The sequence below is a fragment of the Neohortaea acidophila genome (genome assembly GCF_010093505.1).
Source record: "Neohortaea acidophila strain CBS 113389 unplaced genomic scaffold BDY17scaffold_14, whole genome shotgun sequence".
In the NCBI taxonomy this organism is placed as follows: Eukaryota; Fungi; Ascomycota; class Dothideomycetes; order Mycosphaerellales; family Teratosphaeriaceae; genus Neohortaea; species Neohortaea acidophila.
Genome location: NW_022985523.1, coordinates 33,650 through 53,506, shown reverse-complemented (window position 1 = coordinate 53,506; position 19,857 = coordinate 33,650). Strand labels below are relative to the sequence as shown.

The following is a 19,857-nucleotide window of genomic DNA, read 5'->3' as shown; positions in this document are numbered from 1 at the left end:
GGTCACTGCTGCAGATTGCTCAGCATGGCCCAACTCAACCCTCGTCTACTCTTCCGCCTTGCGAACAGCACCCCTCCTAGCCTAGGCGTACGCGCGTCAAGCTCATGGATGTGTACACAGTGCTGGGTGCAGCAACCGAAGAGACGTGATGCGAGCCGCCCATTCAAGACAATGCCCCCACTCCGGGTGCAGGAGAAGAAACCGTTCGAAACGCTGACCGCAGCGGACAACTCCTACTCCCAACCCGCCATCGACCTTTCGCAAAACGAAACTCCCGAGGAGAAGAACCACTTCGATCGGGTCGAGCAGGAGAGCAAGGAGAAGCAGATGCGATCGCCATGGATGCGCCAGGGCAGCGATGAACCGCCCGTGAAAAAGAAGAGGAGCGCCGGCGCAATGACAAAGGGCAAATTGCTCACCACTCCCTCACGCATGTTGAAGCTCATCCTGCCCCTCACCACCCGCGACACCAACAACGAGAGGAAAGACATTGAGCCGCTGGCGCTCCTCGTACATCCACAACAGCCTCTAAGCTATCTCGAGCGTTTGATTCAGAGCGAGCTCCCGCCGCTTGAAGTAGATGGCAAGGAGCGAATCCCCACCGTCACCTTCCGAGCGCAGGACTCTTCCGACGAGGATGTCATGTCGGGCACCCCTGCCCCGGAGGAGCTGGAGAAGGAAGACGAGATTGAAAACCCCGACGAGATGAACATTGGCGGCAAGACGGCGCGCACAGGCAAGATCTCGTCCCCCTCGTCCGACTCGAAATCGGACGTCAAGGAGAAGGAAGACTCGGTTGCTCGCAGGCGAGAGAAGAATCAACCGGCCGACCATCGACACCCGGAATTTGTCCGCTGGAGCCCGTCGACGGAAATCGGCGACTTCATCCGCGACGCGGCGAGAGCCAAGGAATTCGCCGTGGACATTGAAGGCGCGAGCGAGGCCATCTACATCGGTGTGCCGTCCTTCGACGACCGGACGTACTACCTCCGAATGCGCCTGCGCAAGACGTCGCGGCAGATTTTGAAGTTCGCAGACATCAAGAGCGAGTGTGACAAGATTGCCCAGCGAGGGGCTCAACGCGTTGCGCAGGGCGGTTTCGTTGGCCTCATTGGATGGTGGGGCATGGTCTACTATCTCACCTTCAAGACCGACCTTGGCTGGGACGTGATGGAGCCCGTGACGTATCTCGTTGGTCTGACTGGTCTCATGGGTGGTTACATGTGGTTTCTCTATCACAACCGGGAGGTGAGCTATCGCTCGGCCATGAACCTAACTATTTCCCGTCGGCAGAGCGCGCTCTATGAGCAAAAGGGATTCAATCTCAGGTTGTGGGAGGGATTGGTGGAAGAAGCGAATCGACTGAGGAGGGAGATTAAGATGGTGGCCGATGAGTATGACGTCGAGTGGGATGAGATCAAGGACGAACAGGACGAGAGGGTTGCGGAGGCTTTGCGCGAGGAGAGGAAGAAGAAGAATGGCAAGGACAAGAAGGAAGGCAAGGATGATGACGACAAGGACGATGATGATTGAGCAATTTCAAAGCTGCACGTTCGACATTGACTGGACCCGGGCACCACTTCCCTGCGTCGTCGCCTGCTCCACGATTCCGAAAGCACCCGAACGCCGGCAAGAACCGCAATCAGCCTAGAGTAACTTTACAGCTTCTGCTGTTTCAGCGCAGCTTGTCCTTTAGCCTTCGCTTCGGCATTTGGCAGGATCTGCGTGGGACATCCATTGAGGGCAGCATCGACCATGGCGGCCCCCAATTCCGGCCGCAAGATGTAGCCCATGGGGAGGGTCGGCGCATCGTCACGCACGAACCAAGGCCGGACAACGACGGACTCCCACGATTGTGGATTCTTGTCCGCGACGGCGCAGATGTCGCGATCTAGCTGTGCCTACCATGCGTGTCAGCGGATGGGTTCGAGTGTGCGGGAAATAATGGAACCAGCTCACCCGCAGACCTAAGGCCTTGATGGCGCCGAAGAGGAAGGAGCCCACAGTCTCTAGATACGGCACTGCGCCACCACTTGTATACACGAAGCGGAACTTTTGCCCTTTCTTCAATTCGGGCACCAGTCGCGTCTGGCACATGTCGATCGCGGCCAGGGTATAGTCGATGTGAACTACCTTGCCGGAAGTGGGCGAGCCCAGGGCCCTAGCTCGTACAGCACGTCAGCCTCGCATCCCGGGGCGGGCATGCGGATCCGGGATCCTCACCAGATGCAGGCCTGTGCCCCTTTAAGCTCCGATACGACCGCGTCATCATACTGGAGAAAATCGGTATGGATAATGTTCTTCACTTTAGTGCTGGAGGTGTCGACGGGGCGGCGGGTCAGGGCAATGATGGAGGTAACGGCGGGATTTTCGATGGCTTGTTGGAGCACGGCGCTGCCAATCGTGCCCGTGGCACCTGTTACGATGATTTTCATTTCGAGAGACGTATTTGCACGGAGAGCTGGGTCATTGCTCCGGCCTGTGGAAGATGAACGATGTACTACAAAGAGCAGACTTGGGGAAGCGTGGACTTTAAGTAGGCCTTGTTAATGCAGGCATATCACCAAAATCATTGCAAGATTGCACGGTGGTCGGAGACAAGGTATGACGAGTGCGTGGTGCCGCGAGGTGAGGTCGCGGAGCAACTTGGTCGTGGGGCGGGACAATTCAGGTCCCGACACGTCTGACCACAGCTCGAATCGGGCACAAATCTTCTCGATCCTCCTGCAACATCTCGGATACCTACGCGTCTTTTATGTTGCACCTAGCTGATCACCCCATACCGTGATGGAGTGTGTCTCCTCACCTCATTTGCGAGGCTGCATCGCGGCAAAAGACGTTGCCGGTGGGCGTCTTGGACACTTATTCTTAGATTCTAGGCCTTGGTCTGCGGAAGTCCCCGAATTAAGGTTTTGCCCCCTAAACCCTTTGCGACATGCCAGCCCTGCAGCGCGCACGCCGCGCCCTCTCCTGCCCACCGCGACTCGCTTGCAAAGCGAGGAAAGACCGCACGCGTTTCGTCTCGTCGCTCGTTGCTCGCTGTTGCTCACCGGCACGGCATCGGGGAAATGATAGCGCAATGCTGCATGGAGGAGACGGCCGGGATTGCACGGCGGACGACGATTTGACGATCTCCCTTCCCTTCCCCGCATGCCGCGTGGAGACGTCTTATGCTTTTGACGAAATTCGGGTGCAACCGGGTGGATGAGGCGGTGATGTGTCTTCAAGGTACCAATCTTCCATCCTTCCTCTGCAATACTCCCTCACGCCAACCTCTTCTCCTTTGTCCTATATTTTCCAATCTTGTCCAGCGTGTGTGAGTGAAGCATCCCAGCGGCCATGAGAGCGAGTGCGGGGAAGAAGAACCATCACTGTCGTTGCCGCTGGTCACTCGACCATATCACCTACGCTTCTGCACCCCCTGGGCAGGAGCCACTGCACCTTTCACTACCTGGGCCAAGTTCGACCCGTTCACTCACTCCCCCGACGTAAAGATGGCGTCCAGCAACAAGACCGCGTTCACTCAGGTGGAGATGATGCCCGATCCCTTGACCTTCACCCTCTCTCGCTCCCCTCCATCCTCTCTCCCGGCCTGGAGACGAGCCGGCCGCAAGATCTTCCATGTTTTGCGCACCTACTGCCACTTCGTCGGCCCCGGAATGATGATCTCGGTGGCATATATCGACCCCGGAAACTATGCCGCTGACGTCGCGGCCGGGGCCAGCTACCGCTTCAAGCTCCTCTTCATCGTCTTTCTCTCCAACATCTTCGCCATCTACCTGCAAGCCCTCTGCATCCACCTCGGCACCGTCACTGGCATGGACCTGGCCACGATGCTGCGCGTACACTGCCCCCGCTGGCTGAACTACGTCGTCTACGTCTTCGGAGAAGCGGCCATCATCGCCACCGACATCGCTGAAGTCATTGGCACCGCCATTGCGTTGAAGCTCTTGTCCAACGACAAGATTCCGCTGTTAGCCGGCTGTGCCATCAGCATTATCGACGTCGTTTTCATCCTGATCTTCTACCGCCAGCATGGCACAGCAACTTTGGCGACGCGGGTGTTTGAGTACATGATCGCCGGGTTGGTGCTCGGGGTGTTGATCTGTTTTGCTATCCAGCTCTCGCATCTCCACGACACCACCACTGGCGAGGTTTTCAAGGGCTTCCTGCCTTCATCCGAGCTCATCCAAGGTCAGGCGATCTACCAGGCTTGCTCCATTCTCGGCGCCACAGTTATGCCTCACTCCCTCTACCTCGGAAGCGGCCTGGTGCAGGGTCGGCTACGGCAGTTTGACGAGCAGAACAACTTGCTGCGCCCCGCGGCGGAGGATGACGAAGACTCGGCGCCGGGAGATAAGATCTACGAGCCTAGTCTGCGGGCGATTCGGAGCTGTATCGGGTACGCCATCGCCGAGTGCACCATTTCTCTCCTCACTTGCGCCTTCTTCATCAACTCCGCCATCCTCATCGTTGCCGGCGCCTCGTTGTACGGCATTCCCGGATCCGCTAATGCCGGCCTGCCCGGCATTTATCACCTCCTCAGCAACACCCTCGGCGCGTCAGTCGGCAAACTGTTCGCCGCCGCCCTGCTTTTGTCCGGCTTCTCCGCCGGCATCATCTGTACCATCGCTGGGCAAATGGTGTGCGAGGGCCACATCCGGTGGAAGATCAAGCCATGGCAACGCAGGCTGCTCACTCGCCTCCTCTCCATCCTACCCTCGATGGTCGTCGCGGGCAGTTTGGGAGAAAAGGGGATCAACCAAGCTCTGGTCGGGTCCCAGGTGGCGTTGAGCGTCATCCTACCCGTTATCAGTGAGTAATCTCCGTGACCCTTTCAACGCAACCGACCGACAGATGCTAATTTTTTATGTAGGTGCGCCTGTAGTCTATTTCACGATTCGCAGCAAATATATGACGATCATTTGCGATGCTTCCGGGCATCGAGTCTCATCGCCGGCGGTGCTGGCTAGTTCGAGGGCGGGCGAGAACGATCCTTCTTTGCAAAGGGTGAACATGCGTTTGCATCCTGTATGGGCGGTCTTTGGAGTGCTGGTCTGGCTTTTCATCACGGTTATGAATGTTGCATTGTTGGCATTGTTGGGCTTGGGCAAGACATGAGCTGGTCAGCTAGAGCGACTTCTCGATGGACACATGTATTGGACGCATAGGCATTTGCAGTGAAATATATCCTCTCGTGTAGAGTTGGGTTTCGTTTCATTATTTACTTATTAACAGTAGTCTATACAGGCCGTTATCCTGTTTTGATGCCACAATACGCCTTCGCTAACCTCGCAGTGATGATGATAACTTGAAGCAAACGCACCCGCCTTTGCATGCCTCATCTCCACACTAAGAACATCCCTCCTAGCACCTGCAGCCCCACGATCATCGTGATCATCTTCGCCCAGCCGATGAGGATGCGCACCGTGTCGGAGGTTTGCTGCTTCACCAACACCACCCCACACGCCGCTCGGGCAGTGGTGGGCAAATTGGGCCCGTTCGCGAAGATGGTCGAGCAATACGTTCCGTCAAAGTCGGTCGGACGCCATTGGCACTCGTCACACGAAGTGGTGCTGATGATGGTGGTGGTGCTAGAGCACGTGGGGCACGGAGTGGTAGTGGTAGTGATGGATGAAGGGGTGGTGGTCGATGTCCACCAGGTAGTCGTAGCATGCCACGAAGAATGCCAGACGGTAGTAGGGGGCGCGGGGCCCCAACCCGTCGACGTCGGAGGCGCGGCCCACGTCGTCGGCTCCGGCGCCCAGGATGAAGAGGGTTCCTGCTCGTTGCAGTCGCAGCCTTCCGGGCAGCAGACCACCTGACTGTTGGCCCACATGCAGTAGTTGTTTGTCGGGCAGCAGTAGTCGTCGGAGGAGATGGCGGAGCAGCTTACGGGGCTGCTGGCGGGGCAGGTGGGTTGTTTGGCTGGGGTGCCGCCGCTTTCGCAGGAGGAGCAGTGCGCTGGTTGCCATTTGCCTGGTGCACCGGCGTGGGCGATGGTGGTGAAGAGGAGGAGGCATGATAGTAGTATTCTCTGCATGCTGTGTTGTCGTTGTGGTGCCATATTGGAGGGTGTATGGGTTGATCTGAGGAGAGGTGGTGGACCGATGAAGGCGGTGCTGCGGCGAGGATGTGGTGGATGAGTGGAGGACGGATTGATGTGGTGTCGATGGTGATGATGGTGTGATGTGAAGAAGAGGGAGCAAGGAGAATTAAGGAAGAGTCAAGTGTCACGGAGAATTGAATTGGTTGAAAACGTCCGCGCAAGCTGCTGGGAAAGACTGGCGTCGAGGCGTAGCGCATCCCAGCCTTCTTTTTCGTGTCCACTGTCATTCCCAGCCTCTCGAGATTTGCTTACAAACGCCGCACGGCTTTGAGTCTCGCGATGCCATCTTCTGTGATAGATGTGGTCTTGTACTCAAGATATTGGCAGTTTCTCCATCAAACAATACTCTTGTTCATGTGGCATTCCGCTCTCGCCAAAGGCAGACCTCAAGTGCGTGCATGAGATGGTGATGAGGCTGGACTAGCCCGAATGGGTGGCGGGGAGCTGCATTAGCGCCATCTGATAAGCCACACCCCGCCACGCCCCGGCTGCACCCCTGTCCATCAACACGAGTTTGGCGATTTGGATCGGGCGCATACATTAACCCAGCACGCCTCACACACGCGGCCATGATGACATGAGTACCCGCGCTCGGTCATCCAATGATCCCCCCATCCCCGCCAAGCGCTACTTTGACGCGTCGCCGACATGGTTCGCGTGGAACCACCTGACCGCCGCCGACGTCGCTGCCTTGCGCACCGAGCCCGCCTTTGAAGGTCAACACATCTACTTCCACCTCAACCACCCCATCCACTTTGTCCGCCTGGTCGGCCTCCTCTCCTATGTCGAGATCAAGGCCGGCCGGTATCTTCTCCTCACCCTCGACGATGGCAGTGGTGCATGTATCGAGGTCAAGACGACACTGCGGGAGCGCAAGGCCGGCGACAACGCGGAGTACCCGTCCAACACCCTCGTCGACAATGTAGATGTGCATATTGAGCTCAGCCTACCCTGCCTCCGCATCAACAATGAACCCGTGGAGATTGGCGCCGTCATCAAGGCCAAGGGCACAATCGACACCTTCCGCAACACGCGCCAGCTCAAGCTCGAACGCATCTGGGTGGTGAAGGACACGAATGAGGAGGTCAAGGCGTGGGTGGAGACGGCGAAGTGGAAGCGCGATGTGCTGTCTCGCCCGTGGCATTTGACTCAAGCCGAACGGGACGAGATCGATGCGCGGATCCAAAAAGATAGCGAGAAAGAGCGGGAGCGGTCGCAGAAGAAGCACGCCCACAACAAGCAGTACGAGGAGCGGAAGAAACGAAAGTTCGAAAAGGACGAGCGTAGGCGCAAGCGCGAGGAGGAATTGTACAATGCCGGCGCGCTGCCAGGGAGTGGCAGCATCCCGCCACGAATTACGGACTCATGAAACGAGCGGCAGACCAACCTCCACCATACGAGACCATAGGACTACCGCAATCACGCTACGAGAGAGATGATGACCCTGATACCAGCACGTGTGAATTATCCGCATGAAGCGGGTAGAGGTGACCCTGGGAATTCTGATCTCACCTTGACGCGTCGAAACGTGCCTTCGCTACGTCATTGACTTTCGAGGGTGCCTGACCAGATCAGCATATAAGAATATCCACATAGCAACACAACAAACACCATCCACCATCCACAATCCATCTCATGCGTCCCTTCTCCCCACAATACGTGAGATCCATCAACCAAAGCATCCAAACAACAACCCGCTCCCAACTCTCCAAACGCCTCTCCGCAAGAATGTCGACCAACCACGGCGAGCTCAACATCGAAAACACCAACATCTCCACCTATCCGGACGTCAAGCTCTCCGACCAGCAAAAGACGCTCGTAGGCAGCGTCCTCGACCTCTTCGCCGGCCGCCCGTCGCTCGCCAAACTGCAACTCTGGAAAGACGACGCCACCTTCTCCGACCCGCTGACCATCGCCAAAGGCCGCGACCAGTACCAGGCGCAATGGTACGGCTTGCAAACCGCCTTTTCGGAAATCGAGCGCATCAGCCATCAAGTCACCAGCAGTGGGAATCCGATTGAGATGGACATGACGCAGCGGTATAAGGTCAAGGGCATTGGGTCGGAGCAGACGATTAGCAGTAAGGTGTTCATTCATCATGATGGCGACAAGATTACCAAGGTGGAGGATAAGTGGAACGGCAAGTTGCCTGAGGGCGGGATTGCGCAGGCTTTCCGTCGCTTGAATGCCGTGACGGTGCCGCATATCGTCGGCGTGCCGAAAGACGCTGAAGAGGATGCGAAGAAGGGGAACTGAAGCCTTGCGTTTGTACAGAAAGGTCTATGATCTCCTCTTCAAAACCAATACAGAAGGTTACGACAGTGTTATGAATCAATGCCACAGTATGCACGACTCATTCATGCTTCAAACCAGTCCTCTCAAACGCCCGAATCCACCTTCTTGTAATATGCAGTCGGCCTGTACTCCTTCCAAGCGTTGCACACCTGGTCGTAAGCTGTCCGATTCGGCATGAGGATCCGAGACGGCGATTCGAGAAACTGGATCGCGAAGCCTTCGCTCACATGGAACGAGGTATGGCAATGCATCAGCCAAGCACCTGCCACAACTGTCAGCCCACCAGATCGACATTTCGTGCACGTTGGAGGCATACCTGGATTGTCTGAAGTGAACGCCAAAGCCAGCCAGCCACCCGCCGGCATGGTCGCGGTGTCCCTTCTCACCGGTGTATCCCAATTCAACTGCGCGCCGCTGATATCGAATTCGCCAATCCCTTGGCCGAGAACAAAGAAGTCGTGGCCGTGGAGATGGACGGGATGCGGAATGGGTGGGCTGCGTGCTGTTTGTTGGACGATCCAGTAGTTCCAGCCGCCTTCGCTGACGGTGGGAATCACGTTGTACTCATTCGGGTAGTTGGAGTTGCCGTCCATGATGTAGCTGAGAGTCGGCTGACCAAGGTCCAGATTGAGCGAGGAGTTGCCGAGGGCCCAGACGAAGACGCTGTCGCCGCCGTTTGTGATGACTTGGTTGGTGAGGCTCACGTTGAGTGTTTGTGCTGTGCCTGGATGAAGTTTGCATTAGCACTTGTGATTGTGGGACCGCATCTGAGTCAAGAGAGACTCACTCGCAAAAGAGGACGAAGGTACAGGTTGGTCCCAGTATGGCGCGAGATAAGAAGGCTCAACGCAGCCGCCCTCAGTAGGGTTACCAGTGGTAGTGGGAGTCTGGGGCTCAACTCCCTCGTACGTCCAGACTGCCAGTCCCTGGCCGTGATTGAGGCTGACGCATTCAGTAGCGGACGAGACACGAAACCAGTAGTTGCCAGGAGGCTGGTTGGCGTCGATAATCACATCGTAGCGTTGCGCAACGTTCATGAGCAGAGTCTTGGTGTAGACGGGTTTGACGGGGCAAAAGTCCGCCGCCACGACTTGCATCGTGTGGTTGTCGAGCGAGACGCGGAAGAATTGGTCGACAGACGAGTTGATGAGCCGCAGAAGGTATCGCTTGCCCGCGACGATGCTCACTTGATTGTACTTACCATTGCCCTCGGCGTCTTTGTTCGTTCCATTGATCAGGATGTTGTTGGAGATCGGAGGCGCCTGCGCTGGCCCAGGGTTCGGGTTCTGCAGATTCGCGAGCGCGAGGGAGCTAGCTTGGAAGGTGGTCATGTAGTACCACTCGTTCAGCATATAGGGGCCGAGATCGATATCGTAGTTGGCGCTGGCCGGACCCTCGAAGACGATGGGCCCGATGACACCATCTCCGTACTGGCTAGATCTGTGTCAACAGGCGGCAGCAGGTGGGATCGAGACGATCAAGACTCACTCGCTGAAGTGTGAATGGTACCAACCGGTTCCGAATCTTGCCACGCCGTCAGCTGGTGTCTCAATCTGATATCAAAATGGGGACTCACTGCGTGGCCTGAAATGTATACGTCTTGGTATGGTTAGGGGCGAGAGCACATTCGGTGACTCCATTCACACCATCTTCTCCATTGCTGTTGAACTGACGCACGCCGTGGAAGTGGATCGAGGTACCGTTGTGTTGCAGTGCATTCTCGACCGTGACTTGCACGATATCGCCCCAGGAAGCGCGAATGGTGGGACCGGGGTACTGGTCATTCACCAGCAGGCAGACTCGCTCACCGTGGCCGTCGGGGTTGCAGGTGGTATTTGTGAGCTTCAGGTAGTACGACACGGTGTTGCCGGTGATGGGGAACTGTGTATCAAAGTCCGTGTCGATGCTGAATCCGTCCTTCCAGCATGCTCGTGTGCTGGGACCGTTGGTGCAAGGTATGTCTGACGTTGCTGGTTGGTTGACCGTTTGGCATGAGCTGGCGCCGTAGGAACAGGCTGCATTTGTCCCGAACAGGACGATCAATGAGATGAGGGATTTCATGGCTGGGTCGATTTCGGATGAATGCTGCTGTGGGATGTGTAGAATCTTGAGACTGATGAATTGGTGATGTATTTCGGAGAAATCTGAAAGGGAAGAGGTAGCATGAGAAAACATGTACTGCGCTGGGGCTCATCGCTGAACAGGGGAAAGGGCAGACCAAGACTTGCCTGCTTTGTGGTAATCGCGTTCAAGGGGAGAGGCAGTCGGAGGCGCCTCGAATGCTGACGAGGCAGCTGCTTCCAACAGTAATGTACTGCCGGAAAGAATGCGGGTGCAAATCCTGTTGGAATGAGCGTATCACGTTCCATTAGTTGAACCAGACACCTCACTTCCGCTCGCTCCAAAGATATCCGTCACCGACCTCCAGCACGGCACTTCTCCGAGACCAGACACAGTGTGTACTGCCTTGGGAGTCGCCCATTCCCGCAGAGTTCCAATAGCATGTTCCCTCCCGTAGCCAGACTGATTAACACCTCCAAACGGTGTCCCAAGCACATTTCGATGGTAGTTCTGCATGGGCGTTAGTGCGAACTTCTCGTGTGGTCAAGTGTGCAGAAGAAGCCCTCATACATTGACCCACACCATGCCTGCATTGATGGCGCGGACGGCGCGATTCGCTTTGAGTTGATCTTTCGTGAAGATAATTGAAGTCAAGCCGTACTCCGTGCTGTTGGTGATGCGAATAGCATCCTCAAAGGTCTCGAACGGGCTCACAGTGACTAGTGGTATGAACGTGGTCAGCGCGGTGACGCCAAAAATGGTGTAAGTGGCGATTGATACTCACCGACCGTGCCAAACATTTCCTCCTGCATTCTGTAGTCAGCATGGAGCCTCAAAAGACAACAAGTGTGATAGCCAATAGCTTGCCTTCGATATCCGCATGTTTTCAGTCACATCAGCAAAGAGGGTGATCGGGGCGAAGAACCCATCTTTGCATTCCGGGTCTGATGGCAAGGGAGCCTGGGCCGCAACTCGCGCTCCCTCACTCTTTCCCAGCGCGATGTAATCGAGGACACGCTTCTGCTGTGCCCTCGAAACTTGAGGGCCGACGTGGACGCTAGAATCCTGTCCATTGCCAGCCTTGATGCGTTTCACCCCGGCGGCCAGTTTCTCCACAAACTTGTCATAGATGCCTCGCTGAACGAGGATGCGAGAGCTCGCAGTGCAGGCCTCGCCCTTGTTGAAGAAGGCACCCTCTAAGGCGTTGCGCACTGCAGAGTCAAAGTCTGCGTCGTCAAAGACAATGAATGCGTTCTTCCCGCCCAGCTCCAGAACAACCGGGGTAACGGAGGCGCTGGCGCTTTTCGCCGTGGCAGCGCCGGAAGCAGTAGAACCGGTGAAGGAGACCATCTTCATGAGTGGGTGATTGATCAGCGCCTGCGGGACTTCCGGGCCCAGCCCTGGAACGATCTGCACAACGTCCTGGGGCAAGACGGTCTGCAGGATCTTGACCATTTCGAGCACGCACAGAGGTGCCTGCTCGCCAGGCTTGAGAATTATAGTGTTGCCTGCTGCAATCGCGGGAGCTACTTTACCCCCGGTGTGGATGGGAGGCCTGGCGATCGATTAGCTTTCATGAGAAACTCGCGTGACAATGCCTGAATGACAGTACCAATTGAATGGGAGGATGCCACCACAGACTCCGTGAGGTTCGTAGAAAACAGTGCAATACATGGCGCCTCGATTGTAGAACTCCGAGGGTAATTTGTCGCAAAGGCTGCCAAAGTAGCGAAAGACGCCAACCAAGAAGTTCAAGTCAAAGGCACGAGCGTCCTGAACCGGCTTTCCATTCTCCATGCACAAGAGGAGAGCGAGGTCGTCGAGATGCGCCTCGAGTGCGTCTGCGCACTTGAAGAGGTATCGCGATCGTTCATTGGGACTCAACGGCCGCCATCGCTCCTCGAATGCCTTCTGTGATGCCTGCACGGCGGCGTCGACGGTTGTCGCGTCGCCAGCTTGGATGGTGGTTATGGGTCTTCCGGTAGCAGGGTTCTCGACGACGAACCGCTTACTTTCGTCTTTGCAAGAGTAGTCATAAGTCGAGACCTCTGGATACTGAAGGGTCACTTTCGCCATTGTTCGGCTGGTTGACGGCCTATGTGTTCGCGGGACGGGTCAATGCTGTTGGATATGATTTGCCGGCCGCGGGCCTTTCGACCAAGCAGAAGAAGAAGAAGAACTGGTGAGATGCGGCCGGAGGTAAAGACAATGGATATACTTATATCAACGTGGAAGGCCTCGCGTCATCGAGCGGAGGAGATGGCAGTGGAGCGCTTAACTCCGTCTTATGCACGCATTGCACGTCCCAGAATGATCGCGGCGCGGATCAATGCCAGGCTGGTCAAGTGCGATGGGCAGTAATGGCAGATTGATGAGTTTGCCGATGGACGAGCGAACAGGTGTATGTTGAGGAGAGGTAGGTAGGTAGTCAACAACCCAGAATGTGACGAGTGACCGACCTCGGCTCTCGTATTCGTATCCCCGAACATTTCATCTCAAAGTGGCGAGTTGCATCCTCAATGCATTCCAATCTCAGCATTACTATCCCTCGCGGCTGCATTTGGGACAATGAGTCATGTAATACACCATCTCTTCGTTCAGCCATGGACGACTGACCGCTGACGTGCACATTCGATGCAGGATCCCCGTACGCCGCCTCTAGTATCTCTTTTGGCAGGCGGAGCGGCTGGAGCAATCGAGGGCTTCTCAACTGCATGTTGCCACGACCGCCTAATGATAATGCGCGGCAATGCTAACACGCCGACAGTATCCATTCGAATTCGCCAAAACTCGCGTGCAGCTTCGAGAGAAGAAGGGCCAACCAACTCCCCGCAATCCCTTCAAGGTCGTGGGCCAGGTGTACACGGAGGAGGGCCTGAGGGCATTGTACAAGGGCTGCTCGGCGCTGGTGATCGGTAGCGTGGCCAAAGATGGCATCCGCTTCCTCTCCTTCGACACCATCAAGGAGAACTTCAAGGATGCGGAGACGGGCACGCTGACGCCTCTGCGCAACCTGACGGCCGGCATGGCGAGTGGTGTCGTCGCGTCCATCTTCGCCGTCACCCCTACCGAGCGCGTAAAAACCGCTCTGATCGACGACGCGCGCAACGACAAGCGCTTCACCTCCAACCTGCAGGCCATCAAGCTCATCCTGAAGGAGGATGGGTTTCTCGGGCTCTACCGTGGCTTTGCGGGCACCACGCTGAAGCAAGCCGGCGCCACTGCCATGCGCATGGGCACGTACAACATCCTCAAGGACTACGAGAAGACGCGCGATATTGCGCAGACTACCCTCACCAACTTTGTTAACGGCAGCATAGCGGGCACCATCACCACCCTGACCACCCAGCCCTTTGACACCATCAAGACGCGCTGTCAGAGCGCAAAGGGCGCGAGCACGGTCGAAGCATTCAACAGTGTCATTGCAGATTACGGGGTCCGTGGCTTTTGGAAAGGAACGACCATGCGACTGGGGCGGACGGTGTTCAGCGGCGGGATTCTCTTCACCGCATACGAGTGGATGGTTGCCATCATAAACCCAATCTACAAGCGAGAAGTCATATAGAAGACAGGCTTGGATGAGAGTCTTGTACCCATAATGCAAAGTAATAGAACACCAGTCTTCCTCGTTGATGCCGCCCCGTACGCCTCGCTGAAACAACGACTCCCATAATCTGAACATCGGCTCATCATCATTTCGCACCACCCTTGCCCTTTTTGGCGTTCCGCGCGAAGGCCTCCTCCGGTGGCTCCTCCATGGACCGCTTGGATCCCGCCTTGCCCTTCTTGCCCGTCGGCGCATACTTTGCCTCCAAAGCATCAAAGAAGTTGTCAGCACGACCCTGCTGTCGCTGTTGGATCAGCGCGGCCAGATCGCCGAGATCACCGTTTGGCTTCTTTTTCCCTTTCGCTTTGCTCTTGCCGGTCTCTTGGATTTCCTTCGCTGCCTTTTCCGCCTCCTTTCCTTCCTGGTCTCGCCGTTTCTGTGCTTGAGTGATCCTTGCCTTTTTGCTCTTCTCAGACTCGTTGGTGTACTTGGAAAAGCCTTCCACCTCTCCGCTCTTGATGGCCTCGTCGATGATGCCGCGGAAGCGCTCTTCGTCCTCCAGCACATCACTAAGCATGACACTCGAGTATATTGCGCCCATGCTGCCTTGGTGCTTCTTGTATGCGGCGAGAAGATGTCTGCGCTCTTCATCGCCTCCCTTGTACTGCTTGGAGAAGGTGTCGATCGCTTCGGTCGTGACAATGTTGGCGAATTGCTCTCGGTAGAAGTCCACCCAGTTGAAGTCTTCATCATTCTCCAAGATCTCCTCCGTGCTGCCCGTGGTGTCGTATCGTTTTCTTCGCCTTTCGTCGGAGAGGATGGCATAGGCGAACGCAATCTCTTGGAAGCGGGTGTGGGCTTCGACTTTGTCTTCGGCCGCTGCTTTGTCGGGGTGGTTCTTCAGGGCGGCTTTACGGTATGCCCGCTTGATCTCCTCCTGCGTTGCATCTGGCTCTAAGTCGAGGACCGCATACGGCGCGATCTCGGGCAGAGCCTCCACGTCGATGTTTGATTCAGCCATCGTGGCAGGTATGTTGGAGGAAGATGCACGATTGATGATGACGACTCAAGGGTTGTCGGAGGATGCCGATGTAGCCTCTTTGGAGTGTCTTGTTCAGGCAGGATGGATTGCGCGGGTGGTGAGTGATGCGTTGAGCTGGCAGCTGGTAGGCGCGAAAGTACAAAGTGATTGAAACGCGGTTGACGCGCCGGATGTCTTGGCGTTCACATGCGTTTCGTCATAGCGCGATAGTTTCACTTCCACCTCACCTTTCATGTTACTTCAGCAACAATCCATTGAAACGGAACATGGCAGAGGATCAAGATGCAAAAGACCACGCGCACTTCATGCAACTCGCTCTCTCCGAAGCACGGAAGAGTCCACCCAAACCGACCAACTTTTGCGTAGGAGCATGCCTGGTGGCAGCTGGATCACCACCGACTCTACTCGAAACCGGCTATACGCTCGAATGGGAGGGCAACACACATGCCGAACAATGTTGCTTCATCAAACAGGCTCGGTTGCACGGGTGCAGCGAGGAGGAGCTCGGCGAGCACCTACCGCTGGACACAGTATTGTATACCACGATGGAGCCTTGTAACAAACGGTCTGTAGGCAATCTACCGTGCGTGGATCGCATCCTGCAATTGAGACGGAAGAACGGAAGTCAAGCGATTTCGACCGTCTATGTCGGAGTTGGCGAGCCGGAAACGTTCGTCGGAGTGAATGAGGGTCGCAAGAAGCTCGAAGATTCGGGCATTCGCGTAATCCACGTTCCGGGATTCGAAGATGCGATGCTGCGAGTGGCGACCGCTGGACACCCAAAGGGCGAGCTTTGATTGTGATCCCTAGACGGTAATACATCTACATGACCTTGGCCTTTCCCAATCAGGTTGCGGATGCCATCACCTGCTCCATCCACGGATAGATGCTGGCATTCGCCGGAGGATCTGCTGGATGGTTAGCGGAACACATCACGATTCAACGCAGCTGGACGAAACTGACAGCCCATATGCAGCAAGCCTGTGAAGAACCTGGCTTCCTTCGGCGAACCATACTCCATCATCAACATACTGTCTTCAATGGGCATGAGGCCATCATGTGTGCCGTTGACCAACAACAGGCGACACGACGGTTGATTGACAATCCCGAGTTCTACCAACGAGAAGTCCTTTTGTGCATTGTCGAGGAACTCGGATTCACTCTTATAGCCGAACTTTGCGGTGAGGGCCGGCAGCGCAGTCCATGGGTACTCGTGATCTTTCGCCTTCTCCAACCAGGGCCGGCTGAAGAAGTGATGAGTACCGGCGCCTTGCCCGACGGCGCCAGCGAGGCGACTCGCATGGGTGTGTGCGGCGCGGATGCCATTGTGGCCTCCAGCAGACACTCCCCAGCACATGACCCTCTTCATGTCGAAGACGCCTTCCTTCTCCATCCAGTCCAGGATGCTGGTCCAGAGGCGGTCGGCGGATGTGGGATCACGTCGATCGGCGGGACAATCGGCGGTGCCAGGGATATCCACGATGACAGATGCCCACCCACGCGCCAGGAATTCATTGGATCGCACGGTATTGTCGGGTCGGTGACCATCAAGGCCACACATGAGGATGACGGCAGGTGACGGCTTGGATCTGGAAGCGCCGTTTGGTATTCTGACATAAAGTGGCACCTCCTTCCCCTCGTCCTTGTCCGTGCCAGCGGTGTGCGGGATGACGACGTCCTTGATGGGAACGTCAAACAATGCGGCGGCCTTTAGATAGGCAGTCTTCTGTGCCTCATATGCCGCTGTTTTCACATCGCTGTTGATGTAAGGGAACCTTGCTATCCTGTACACCGCACAAGCACGCAGATACATATCAATGGCCTCCTGCTTCTTCCCCTCCTCATTCAACTTATCCGCGTTCTTCACCAGCCGCTCGCAGGTTGGCAAGAATTCTTTGGTGTACTCCACGCTGTAGCCATCGTGGATGCCCTTCTTGATCAGCGCCTCGAAGATGGGGGCAAAGTCCTCATATTTGCCGTCGTGAAAGGGGTAGAGGCTGCGCTCGCAGGGGAACTTCCACTTCTTGTTCCAGAGGGCATCGATGGATTCGAGGTGGGGATGGACTTCGTCGAATTTGTCGCCCAGGATCCAGCGAGAGCCGGTGCGAGGGTCGGTCATGGTGCAATGGAAGGGAGGCGCGGTGAGGGGTGGGGCGAAGGGTGGAAAGAAAAGAAGACAGAAATACGAGGGAGATCAGATGTAGAGAAGAGCGGCGTCGCTGCTGGACGCCCGCCCGAATGTCCGTCCGTACGTACCTGGCGCTAGTCCTGCAGCTGTCAACGAGAAACGTCACCAGGGACCACATGGCCATTGAACGTTAGACGTATCTTGCTTCGTGCGTGAAACTTGCTCAAGTCGGCCATCATGGATGACGAGAAGGGCATTCTCGTCTCGTTCGTGCGAGGCACGAGCAATGTCAAAGTTGTTGCGACGCGTAGTGGAAGAGACTTGACGAAGAGCGCGCCGCGGGGCATGCAGCGGTCATCCACATTTTGTCCCACGTCTTTCGCCGGCCCAGCTCGAGCTCCGTGGCAGATGCTCGGCACCTCGTCCGGGCCTCATATCGACCGTGCTACCGACGACAACCTCCCCTTGTACCTTGCGGGTTCTCGGGATGACGGAAGCTCCGAAGGACAAGCCCTCAACGGCCGAGGGCGTGGATGCCGCGGATTCGCACACCAATGGGCCCCCAAACGACTCCGCTCAGCCTTCTGATACGCTCGCGCCCGTCTCGAGTCGCTCGCCTCCGACGTCGCCACCACTCTCCCCCCCCCTTCTCGAGAAGCGGAGGTCCTCGGGAGCGGAAGACTACTACTCCTCTCGACCCAAGTTCGACAGACTGGGCAATCCGATACCGCAACGACGCCAGCCCGGAGCCATGTCGGCCGTGTACGGCTCTGCAAACATCCAGCTTCCCGGCGATCTTGGCTCAAAAGATCCCCGCCGTCCAAAGTCCCCCATGCCGGCCGCATTGCCCGGCGATCTGGGTCCGAACGACCCTCGCCGCCCACGGAGCTCCCAAGGTAGCCCAGCTCCCTCTACCCGTTCCAGAGCTCTAAGCGAGGAACTGGATGATTTACCGGAAGGCGCCAGGCTGCTCAAAGATCCCAAGGAGCTGCTGAAACCTCTTCGCCGAGAGAGCCAGGAGAGTGTCAATTCCGAGAACGACTTTGACACCGACGGAGAAGAGACTCAGCGGGGCAGGGGCCGCAAGAGGCCCGAGCCCGGAAGGACCACGTCCGGGAAGTCCATCAACGTTCGCGAAGAAAGCGAGGATTCCGTGCGAGAGCCCAGATCCTGGCCCGGCGGCGCAAAGCCCGATCCGACTAAAGGCGAAAGCAAGGCTTCCGTCCTGGGCACGCCGGAAGTGAGAATCACACACGCACCGACCAAGAAACCCGTCCATCCCAGCACGGCTTTCGATCTGCCCGCCTCGGGAATTTCGACACCACTGACATCCGACGATGAGTCCCACTCGGAGATGCGAGCTGCCCAGCAGCTGTCGCTGACCATGTCCAACATCCACAGCACGCCGAGTGCGCATCGGGTGATCAGGCAGATCGTTCGTGGCGACTACGCGCATTTCCAACGTGAAGCGGAAGAGGGTAGGCGACGACAGCGGATGTATCTGGTTGCCACGGACATATCACCCGAGTCCGAGCACGCCCTCGAGTGGACAATTGGCACGGTTCTCCGCGACGGAGACACGCTATTTGCCGTGTATGCGGCAGACGAAGAAACGGCGGGAACGAGCGGGGAGGGTGCCGTGGAAGTCGGCCACGGCGCAGACATGGTCAAAGATACGGCTGCCATTGTCAAGGGTTTACCGATGCCGAATGTTCCCAATTCACCCGGCCCGTCACCACTCGCTCGCGGCAGCATCATAGTAAACGAGCGCAGTCGGAGCCGCGGAGTATACAGTTCCGCCGAGTCGGAGCGAAGGCGAGCCCTAGAGGACATTACGGCTTGCTGCATTCGACTTCTGCGGAAAACCCGGCTGCAAGTGCGAGTTGTTGTGGAAGTGTTCCATTGCAAATCACCACGACACATCATCACCGAGGTGATTGATTTCCTGTCTCCCACCCTCGTCATCATCGGAAGCCGAGGACAGAGCGCGGTCAAAGGAGTGCTCCTGGGAAGCTTCTCCAACTATCTCGTCACGAAGAGTAGCGTGCCGGTGATGGTTGCACGCAAGAAACTACGAAAGCACTCCAAGAGCCGCAGAAACCGAGACGGGACCACTGTGCCGTACAGCGGCATGTCCGGAAGACCCAGCAGATTCAGCAATGTGATTGAGGTGCCGAAAGGAAAAGGCTTGCGGGTGAAAGACTGGAGTGCTGTTGGAATCGATTGAGCTGATGCGTTGTTCGGCGTGCTATATACCGGCACCGTACATGCTATGGATGTCCAATCCAGCGCTGCACACCCGACTATACTTGGATATGCACACACTTAGACGCTCTACTTCTCCCGTGTTCGGGGGCCAACGACATGAGTTCACAGCCCCAGCTTACTGTTTCTTAGTCAACGCACTCTAGCTCCACGTCTTATGACCCAATGCGGTAGATACCTCAGCTGCATCACAACGAGAGGCTTGCCCCGCTCTCCTCTCTCCCCTGGCACCTTGCCGCCACCACCGCTTGATTACGGTAATTGGAGGCTGCTCTCTAGGCACGCCCGTGATATCGCACGTCGCATGCAGGTAAGCAAGCAGCATAATTACTAAAGTCGTCTGGCACTCTTTCCCGCTCCATATGTTCGTGCTCTTTGCACCTTGCTCCTTGCACCTTGACCGATGACCA

At 56.6% G+C, this 19,857-nt stretch overlaps 13 protein-coding genes across 13 annotated transcripts; 7 read left to right on the top strand and 6 right to left on the bottom strand.

Moving 5' to 3' along the window:
* Positions 1-108: 108 nt before the first annotated feature.
* Positions 109-1,533, top strand: BDY17DRAFT_258811 (uncharacterized protein; the record flags this gene model as incomplete). The annotated part of the gene is made up of 2 exons (XM_033731812.1): positions 109-1,179; positions 1,294-1,533. 2 exons carry the CDS (start codon positions 109-111, stop codon positions 1,531-1,533), a joined length of 1,311 nt encoding a protein of 436 aa, XP_033585106.1.
* Positions 1,534-1,673: 140 nt separating this feature from the next.
* On the bottom strand, positions 1,674-2,435 carry BDY17DRAFT_232661 (uncharacterized protein; the record flags this gene model as incomplete). Its single annotated transcript, XM_033730239.1, has 3 exons — positions 1,674-1,891; positions 1,968-2,161; positions 2,224-2,435. Coding segments are annotated over 3 exons (624 nt in total), but the record flags the coding sequence as incomplete, so codon positions are not given.
* Positions 2,436-3,536: 1,101 nt separating this feature from the next.
* BDY17DRAFT_258768 (natural resistance-associated macrophage protein-domain-containing protein) lies at positions 3,537-5,121 on the top strand (the record flags this gene model as incomplete). The annotated part of the gene is made up of 2 exons (XM_033731806.1): positions 3,537-4,815; positions 4,877-5,121. The coding sequence occupies 2 exons, from the start codon at positions 3,537-3,539 to the stop codon at positions 5,119-5,121; spliced, it is 1,524 nt and encodes a 507-aa protein (XP_033585104.1).
* A 64-nt stretch (positions 5,122-5,185) lies between these two features.
* On the bottom strand, positions 5,186-6,232 carry BDY17DRAFT_306114 (uncharacterized protein). The gene has a single exon (XM_033734994.1). The coding sequence runs from the start codon at positions 6,065-6,067 to the stop codon at positions 5,342-5,344; it is 726 nt and encodes a 241-aa protein (XP_033585103.1). The 5' UTR covers positions 6,068-6,232; the 3' UTR covers positions 5,186-5,341.
* A 385-nt stretch (positions 6,233-6,617) lies between these two features.
* BDY17DRAFT_306113 (uncharacterized protein) lies at positions 6,618-7,726 on the top strand. The gene has a single exon (XM_033734993.1). It carries the CDS (start codon positions 6,687-6,689, stop codon positions 7,476-7,478), a length of 792 nt encoding a protein of 263 aa, XP_033585102.1. The 5' UTR covers positions 6,618-6,686; the 3' UTR covers positions 7,479-7,726.
* BDY17DRAFT_306112 (uncharacterized protein) lies at positions 7,727-8,465 on the top strand. Its single transcript, XM_033734992.1, has one exon. The coding sequence runs from the start codon at positions 7,745-7,747 to the stop codon at positions 8,363-8,365; it is 621 nt and encodes a 206-aa protein (XP_033585101.1). The 5' UTR covers positions 7,727-7,744; the 3' UTR covers positions 8,366-8,465.
* Positions 8,401-10,683, bottom strand: BDY17DRAFT_62864 (putative multicopper oxidase, type 1). The gene is made up of 6 exons (XM_033738570.1): positions 10,633-10,683; positions 9,981-10,548; positions 9,893-9,928; positions 9,192-9,838; positions 8,721-9,128; positions 8,401-8,666 (listed from the first exon to the last, which is right to left on the bottom strand). Exons 2-6 carry the CDS (start codon positions 10,463-10,465, stop codon positions 8,488-8,490), a joined length of 1,755 nt encoding a protein of 584 aa, XP_033585100.1. The 5' UTR covers positions 10,466-10,548; positions 10,633-10,683; the 3' UTR covers positions 8,401-8,487.
* On the bottom strand, positions 10,671-12,645 carry BDY17DRAFT_62773 (dehydrogenase). Its single transcript, XM_033738569.1, has 5 exons — positions 12,078-12,645; positions 11,333-12,020; positions 11,250-11,271; positions 11,036-11,184; positions 10,671-10,975 (listed from the first exon to the last, which is right to left on the bottom strand). The coding sequence occupies exons 1-5, from the start codon at positions 12,539-12,541 to the stop codon at positions 10,763-10,765; spliced, it is 1,536 nt and encodes a 511-aa protein (XP_033585099.1). The 5' UTR covers positions 12,542-12,645; the 3' UTR covers positions 10,671-10,762.
* Positions 12,646-12,993: 348 nt separating this feature from the next.
* BDY17DRAFT_306098 (mitochondrial carrier domain-containing protein) lies at positions 12,994-14,033 on the top strand (the record flags this gene model as incomplete). Its single annotated transcript, XM_033734991.1, has 3 exons — positions 12,994-13,042; positions 13,106-13,177; positions 13,233-14,033. The coding sequence occupies exons 1-3, from the start codon at positions 13,034-13,036 to the stop codon at positions 14,028-14,030; spliced, it is 879 nt and encodes a 292-aa protein (XP_033585098.1). The 5' UTR covers positions 12,994-13,033.
* On the bottom strand, positions 14,034-15,275 carry BDY17DRAFT_306096 (DnaJ domain-containing protein). The gene has a single exon (XM_033734990.1). It carries the CDS (start codon positions 15,031-15,033, stop codon positions 14,158-14,160), a length of 876 nt encoding a protein of 291 aa, XP_033585097.1. The 5' UTR covers positions 15,034-15,275; the 3' UTR covers positions 14,034-14,157.
* Positions 15,276-15,320: 45 nt separating this feature from the next.
* On the top strand, positions 15,321-15,851 carry BDY17DRAFT_328456 (cytidine deaminase-like protein; the record flags this gene model as incomplete). Its single annotated transcript, XM_033737845.1, has 1 exon — positions 15,321-15,851. One exon carries the CDS (start codon positions 15,321-15,323, stop codon positions 15,849-15,851), a length of 531 nt encoding a protein of 176 aa, XP_033585096.1.
* A 49-nt stretch (positions 15,852-15,900) lies between these two features.
* Positions 15,901-17,173, bottom strand: BDY17DRAFT_258790 (Alpha/Beta hydrolase protein; the record flags this gene model as incomplete). Its single annotated transcript, XM_033731808.1, has 2 exons — positions 15,901-15,962; positions 16,018-17,173. The coding sequence occupies 2 exons, from the start codon at positions 17,171-17,173 to the stop codon at positions 15,901-15,903; spliced, it is 1,218 nt and encodes a 405-aa protein (XP_033585095.1).
* Positions 17,174-17,669: 496 nt separating this feature from the next.
* Positions 17,670-19,409, top strand: BDY17DRAFT_258795 (uncharacterized protein; the record flags this gene model as incomplete). The annotated part of the gene is made up of 1 exon (XM_033731809.1): positions 17,670-19,409. The coding sequence occupies one exon, from the start codon at positions 17,670-17,672 to the stop codon at positions 19,407-19,409; it is 1,740 nt and encodes a 579-aa protein (XP_033585094.1).
* Between the last annotated feature and the right edge of the window lie 448 nt (positions 19,410-19,857).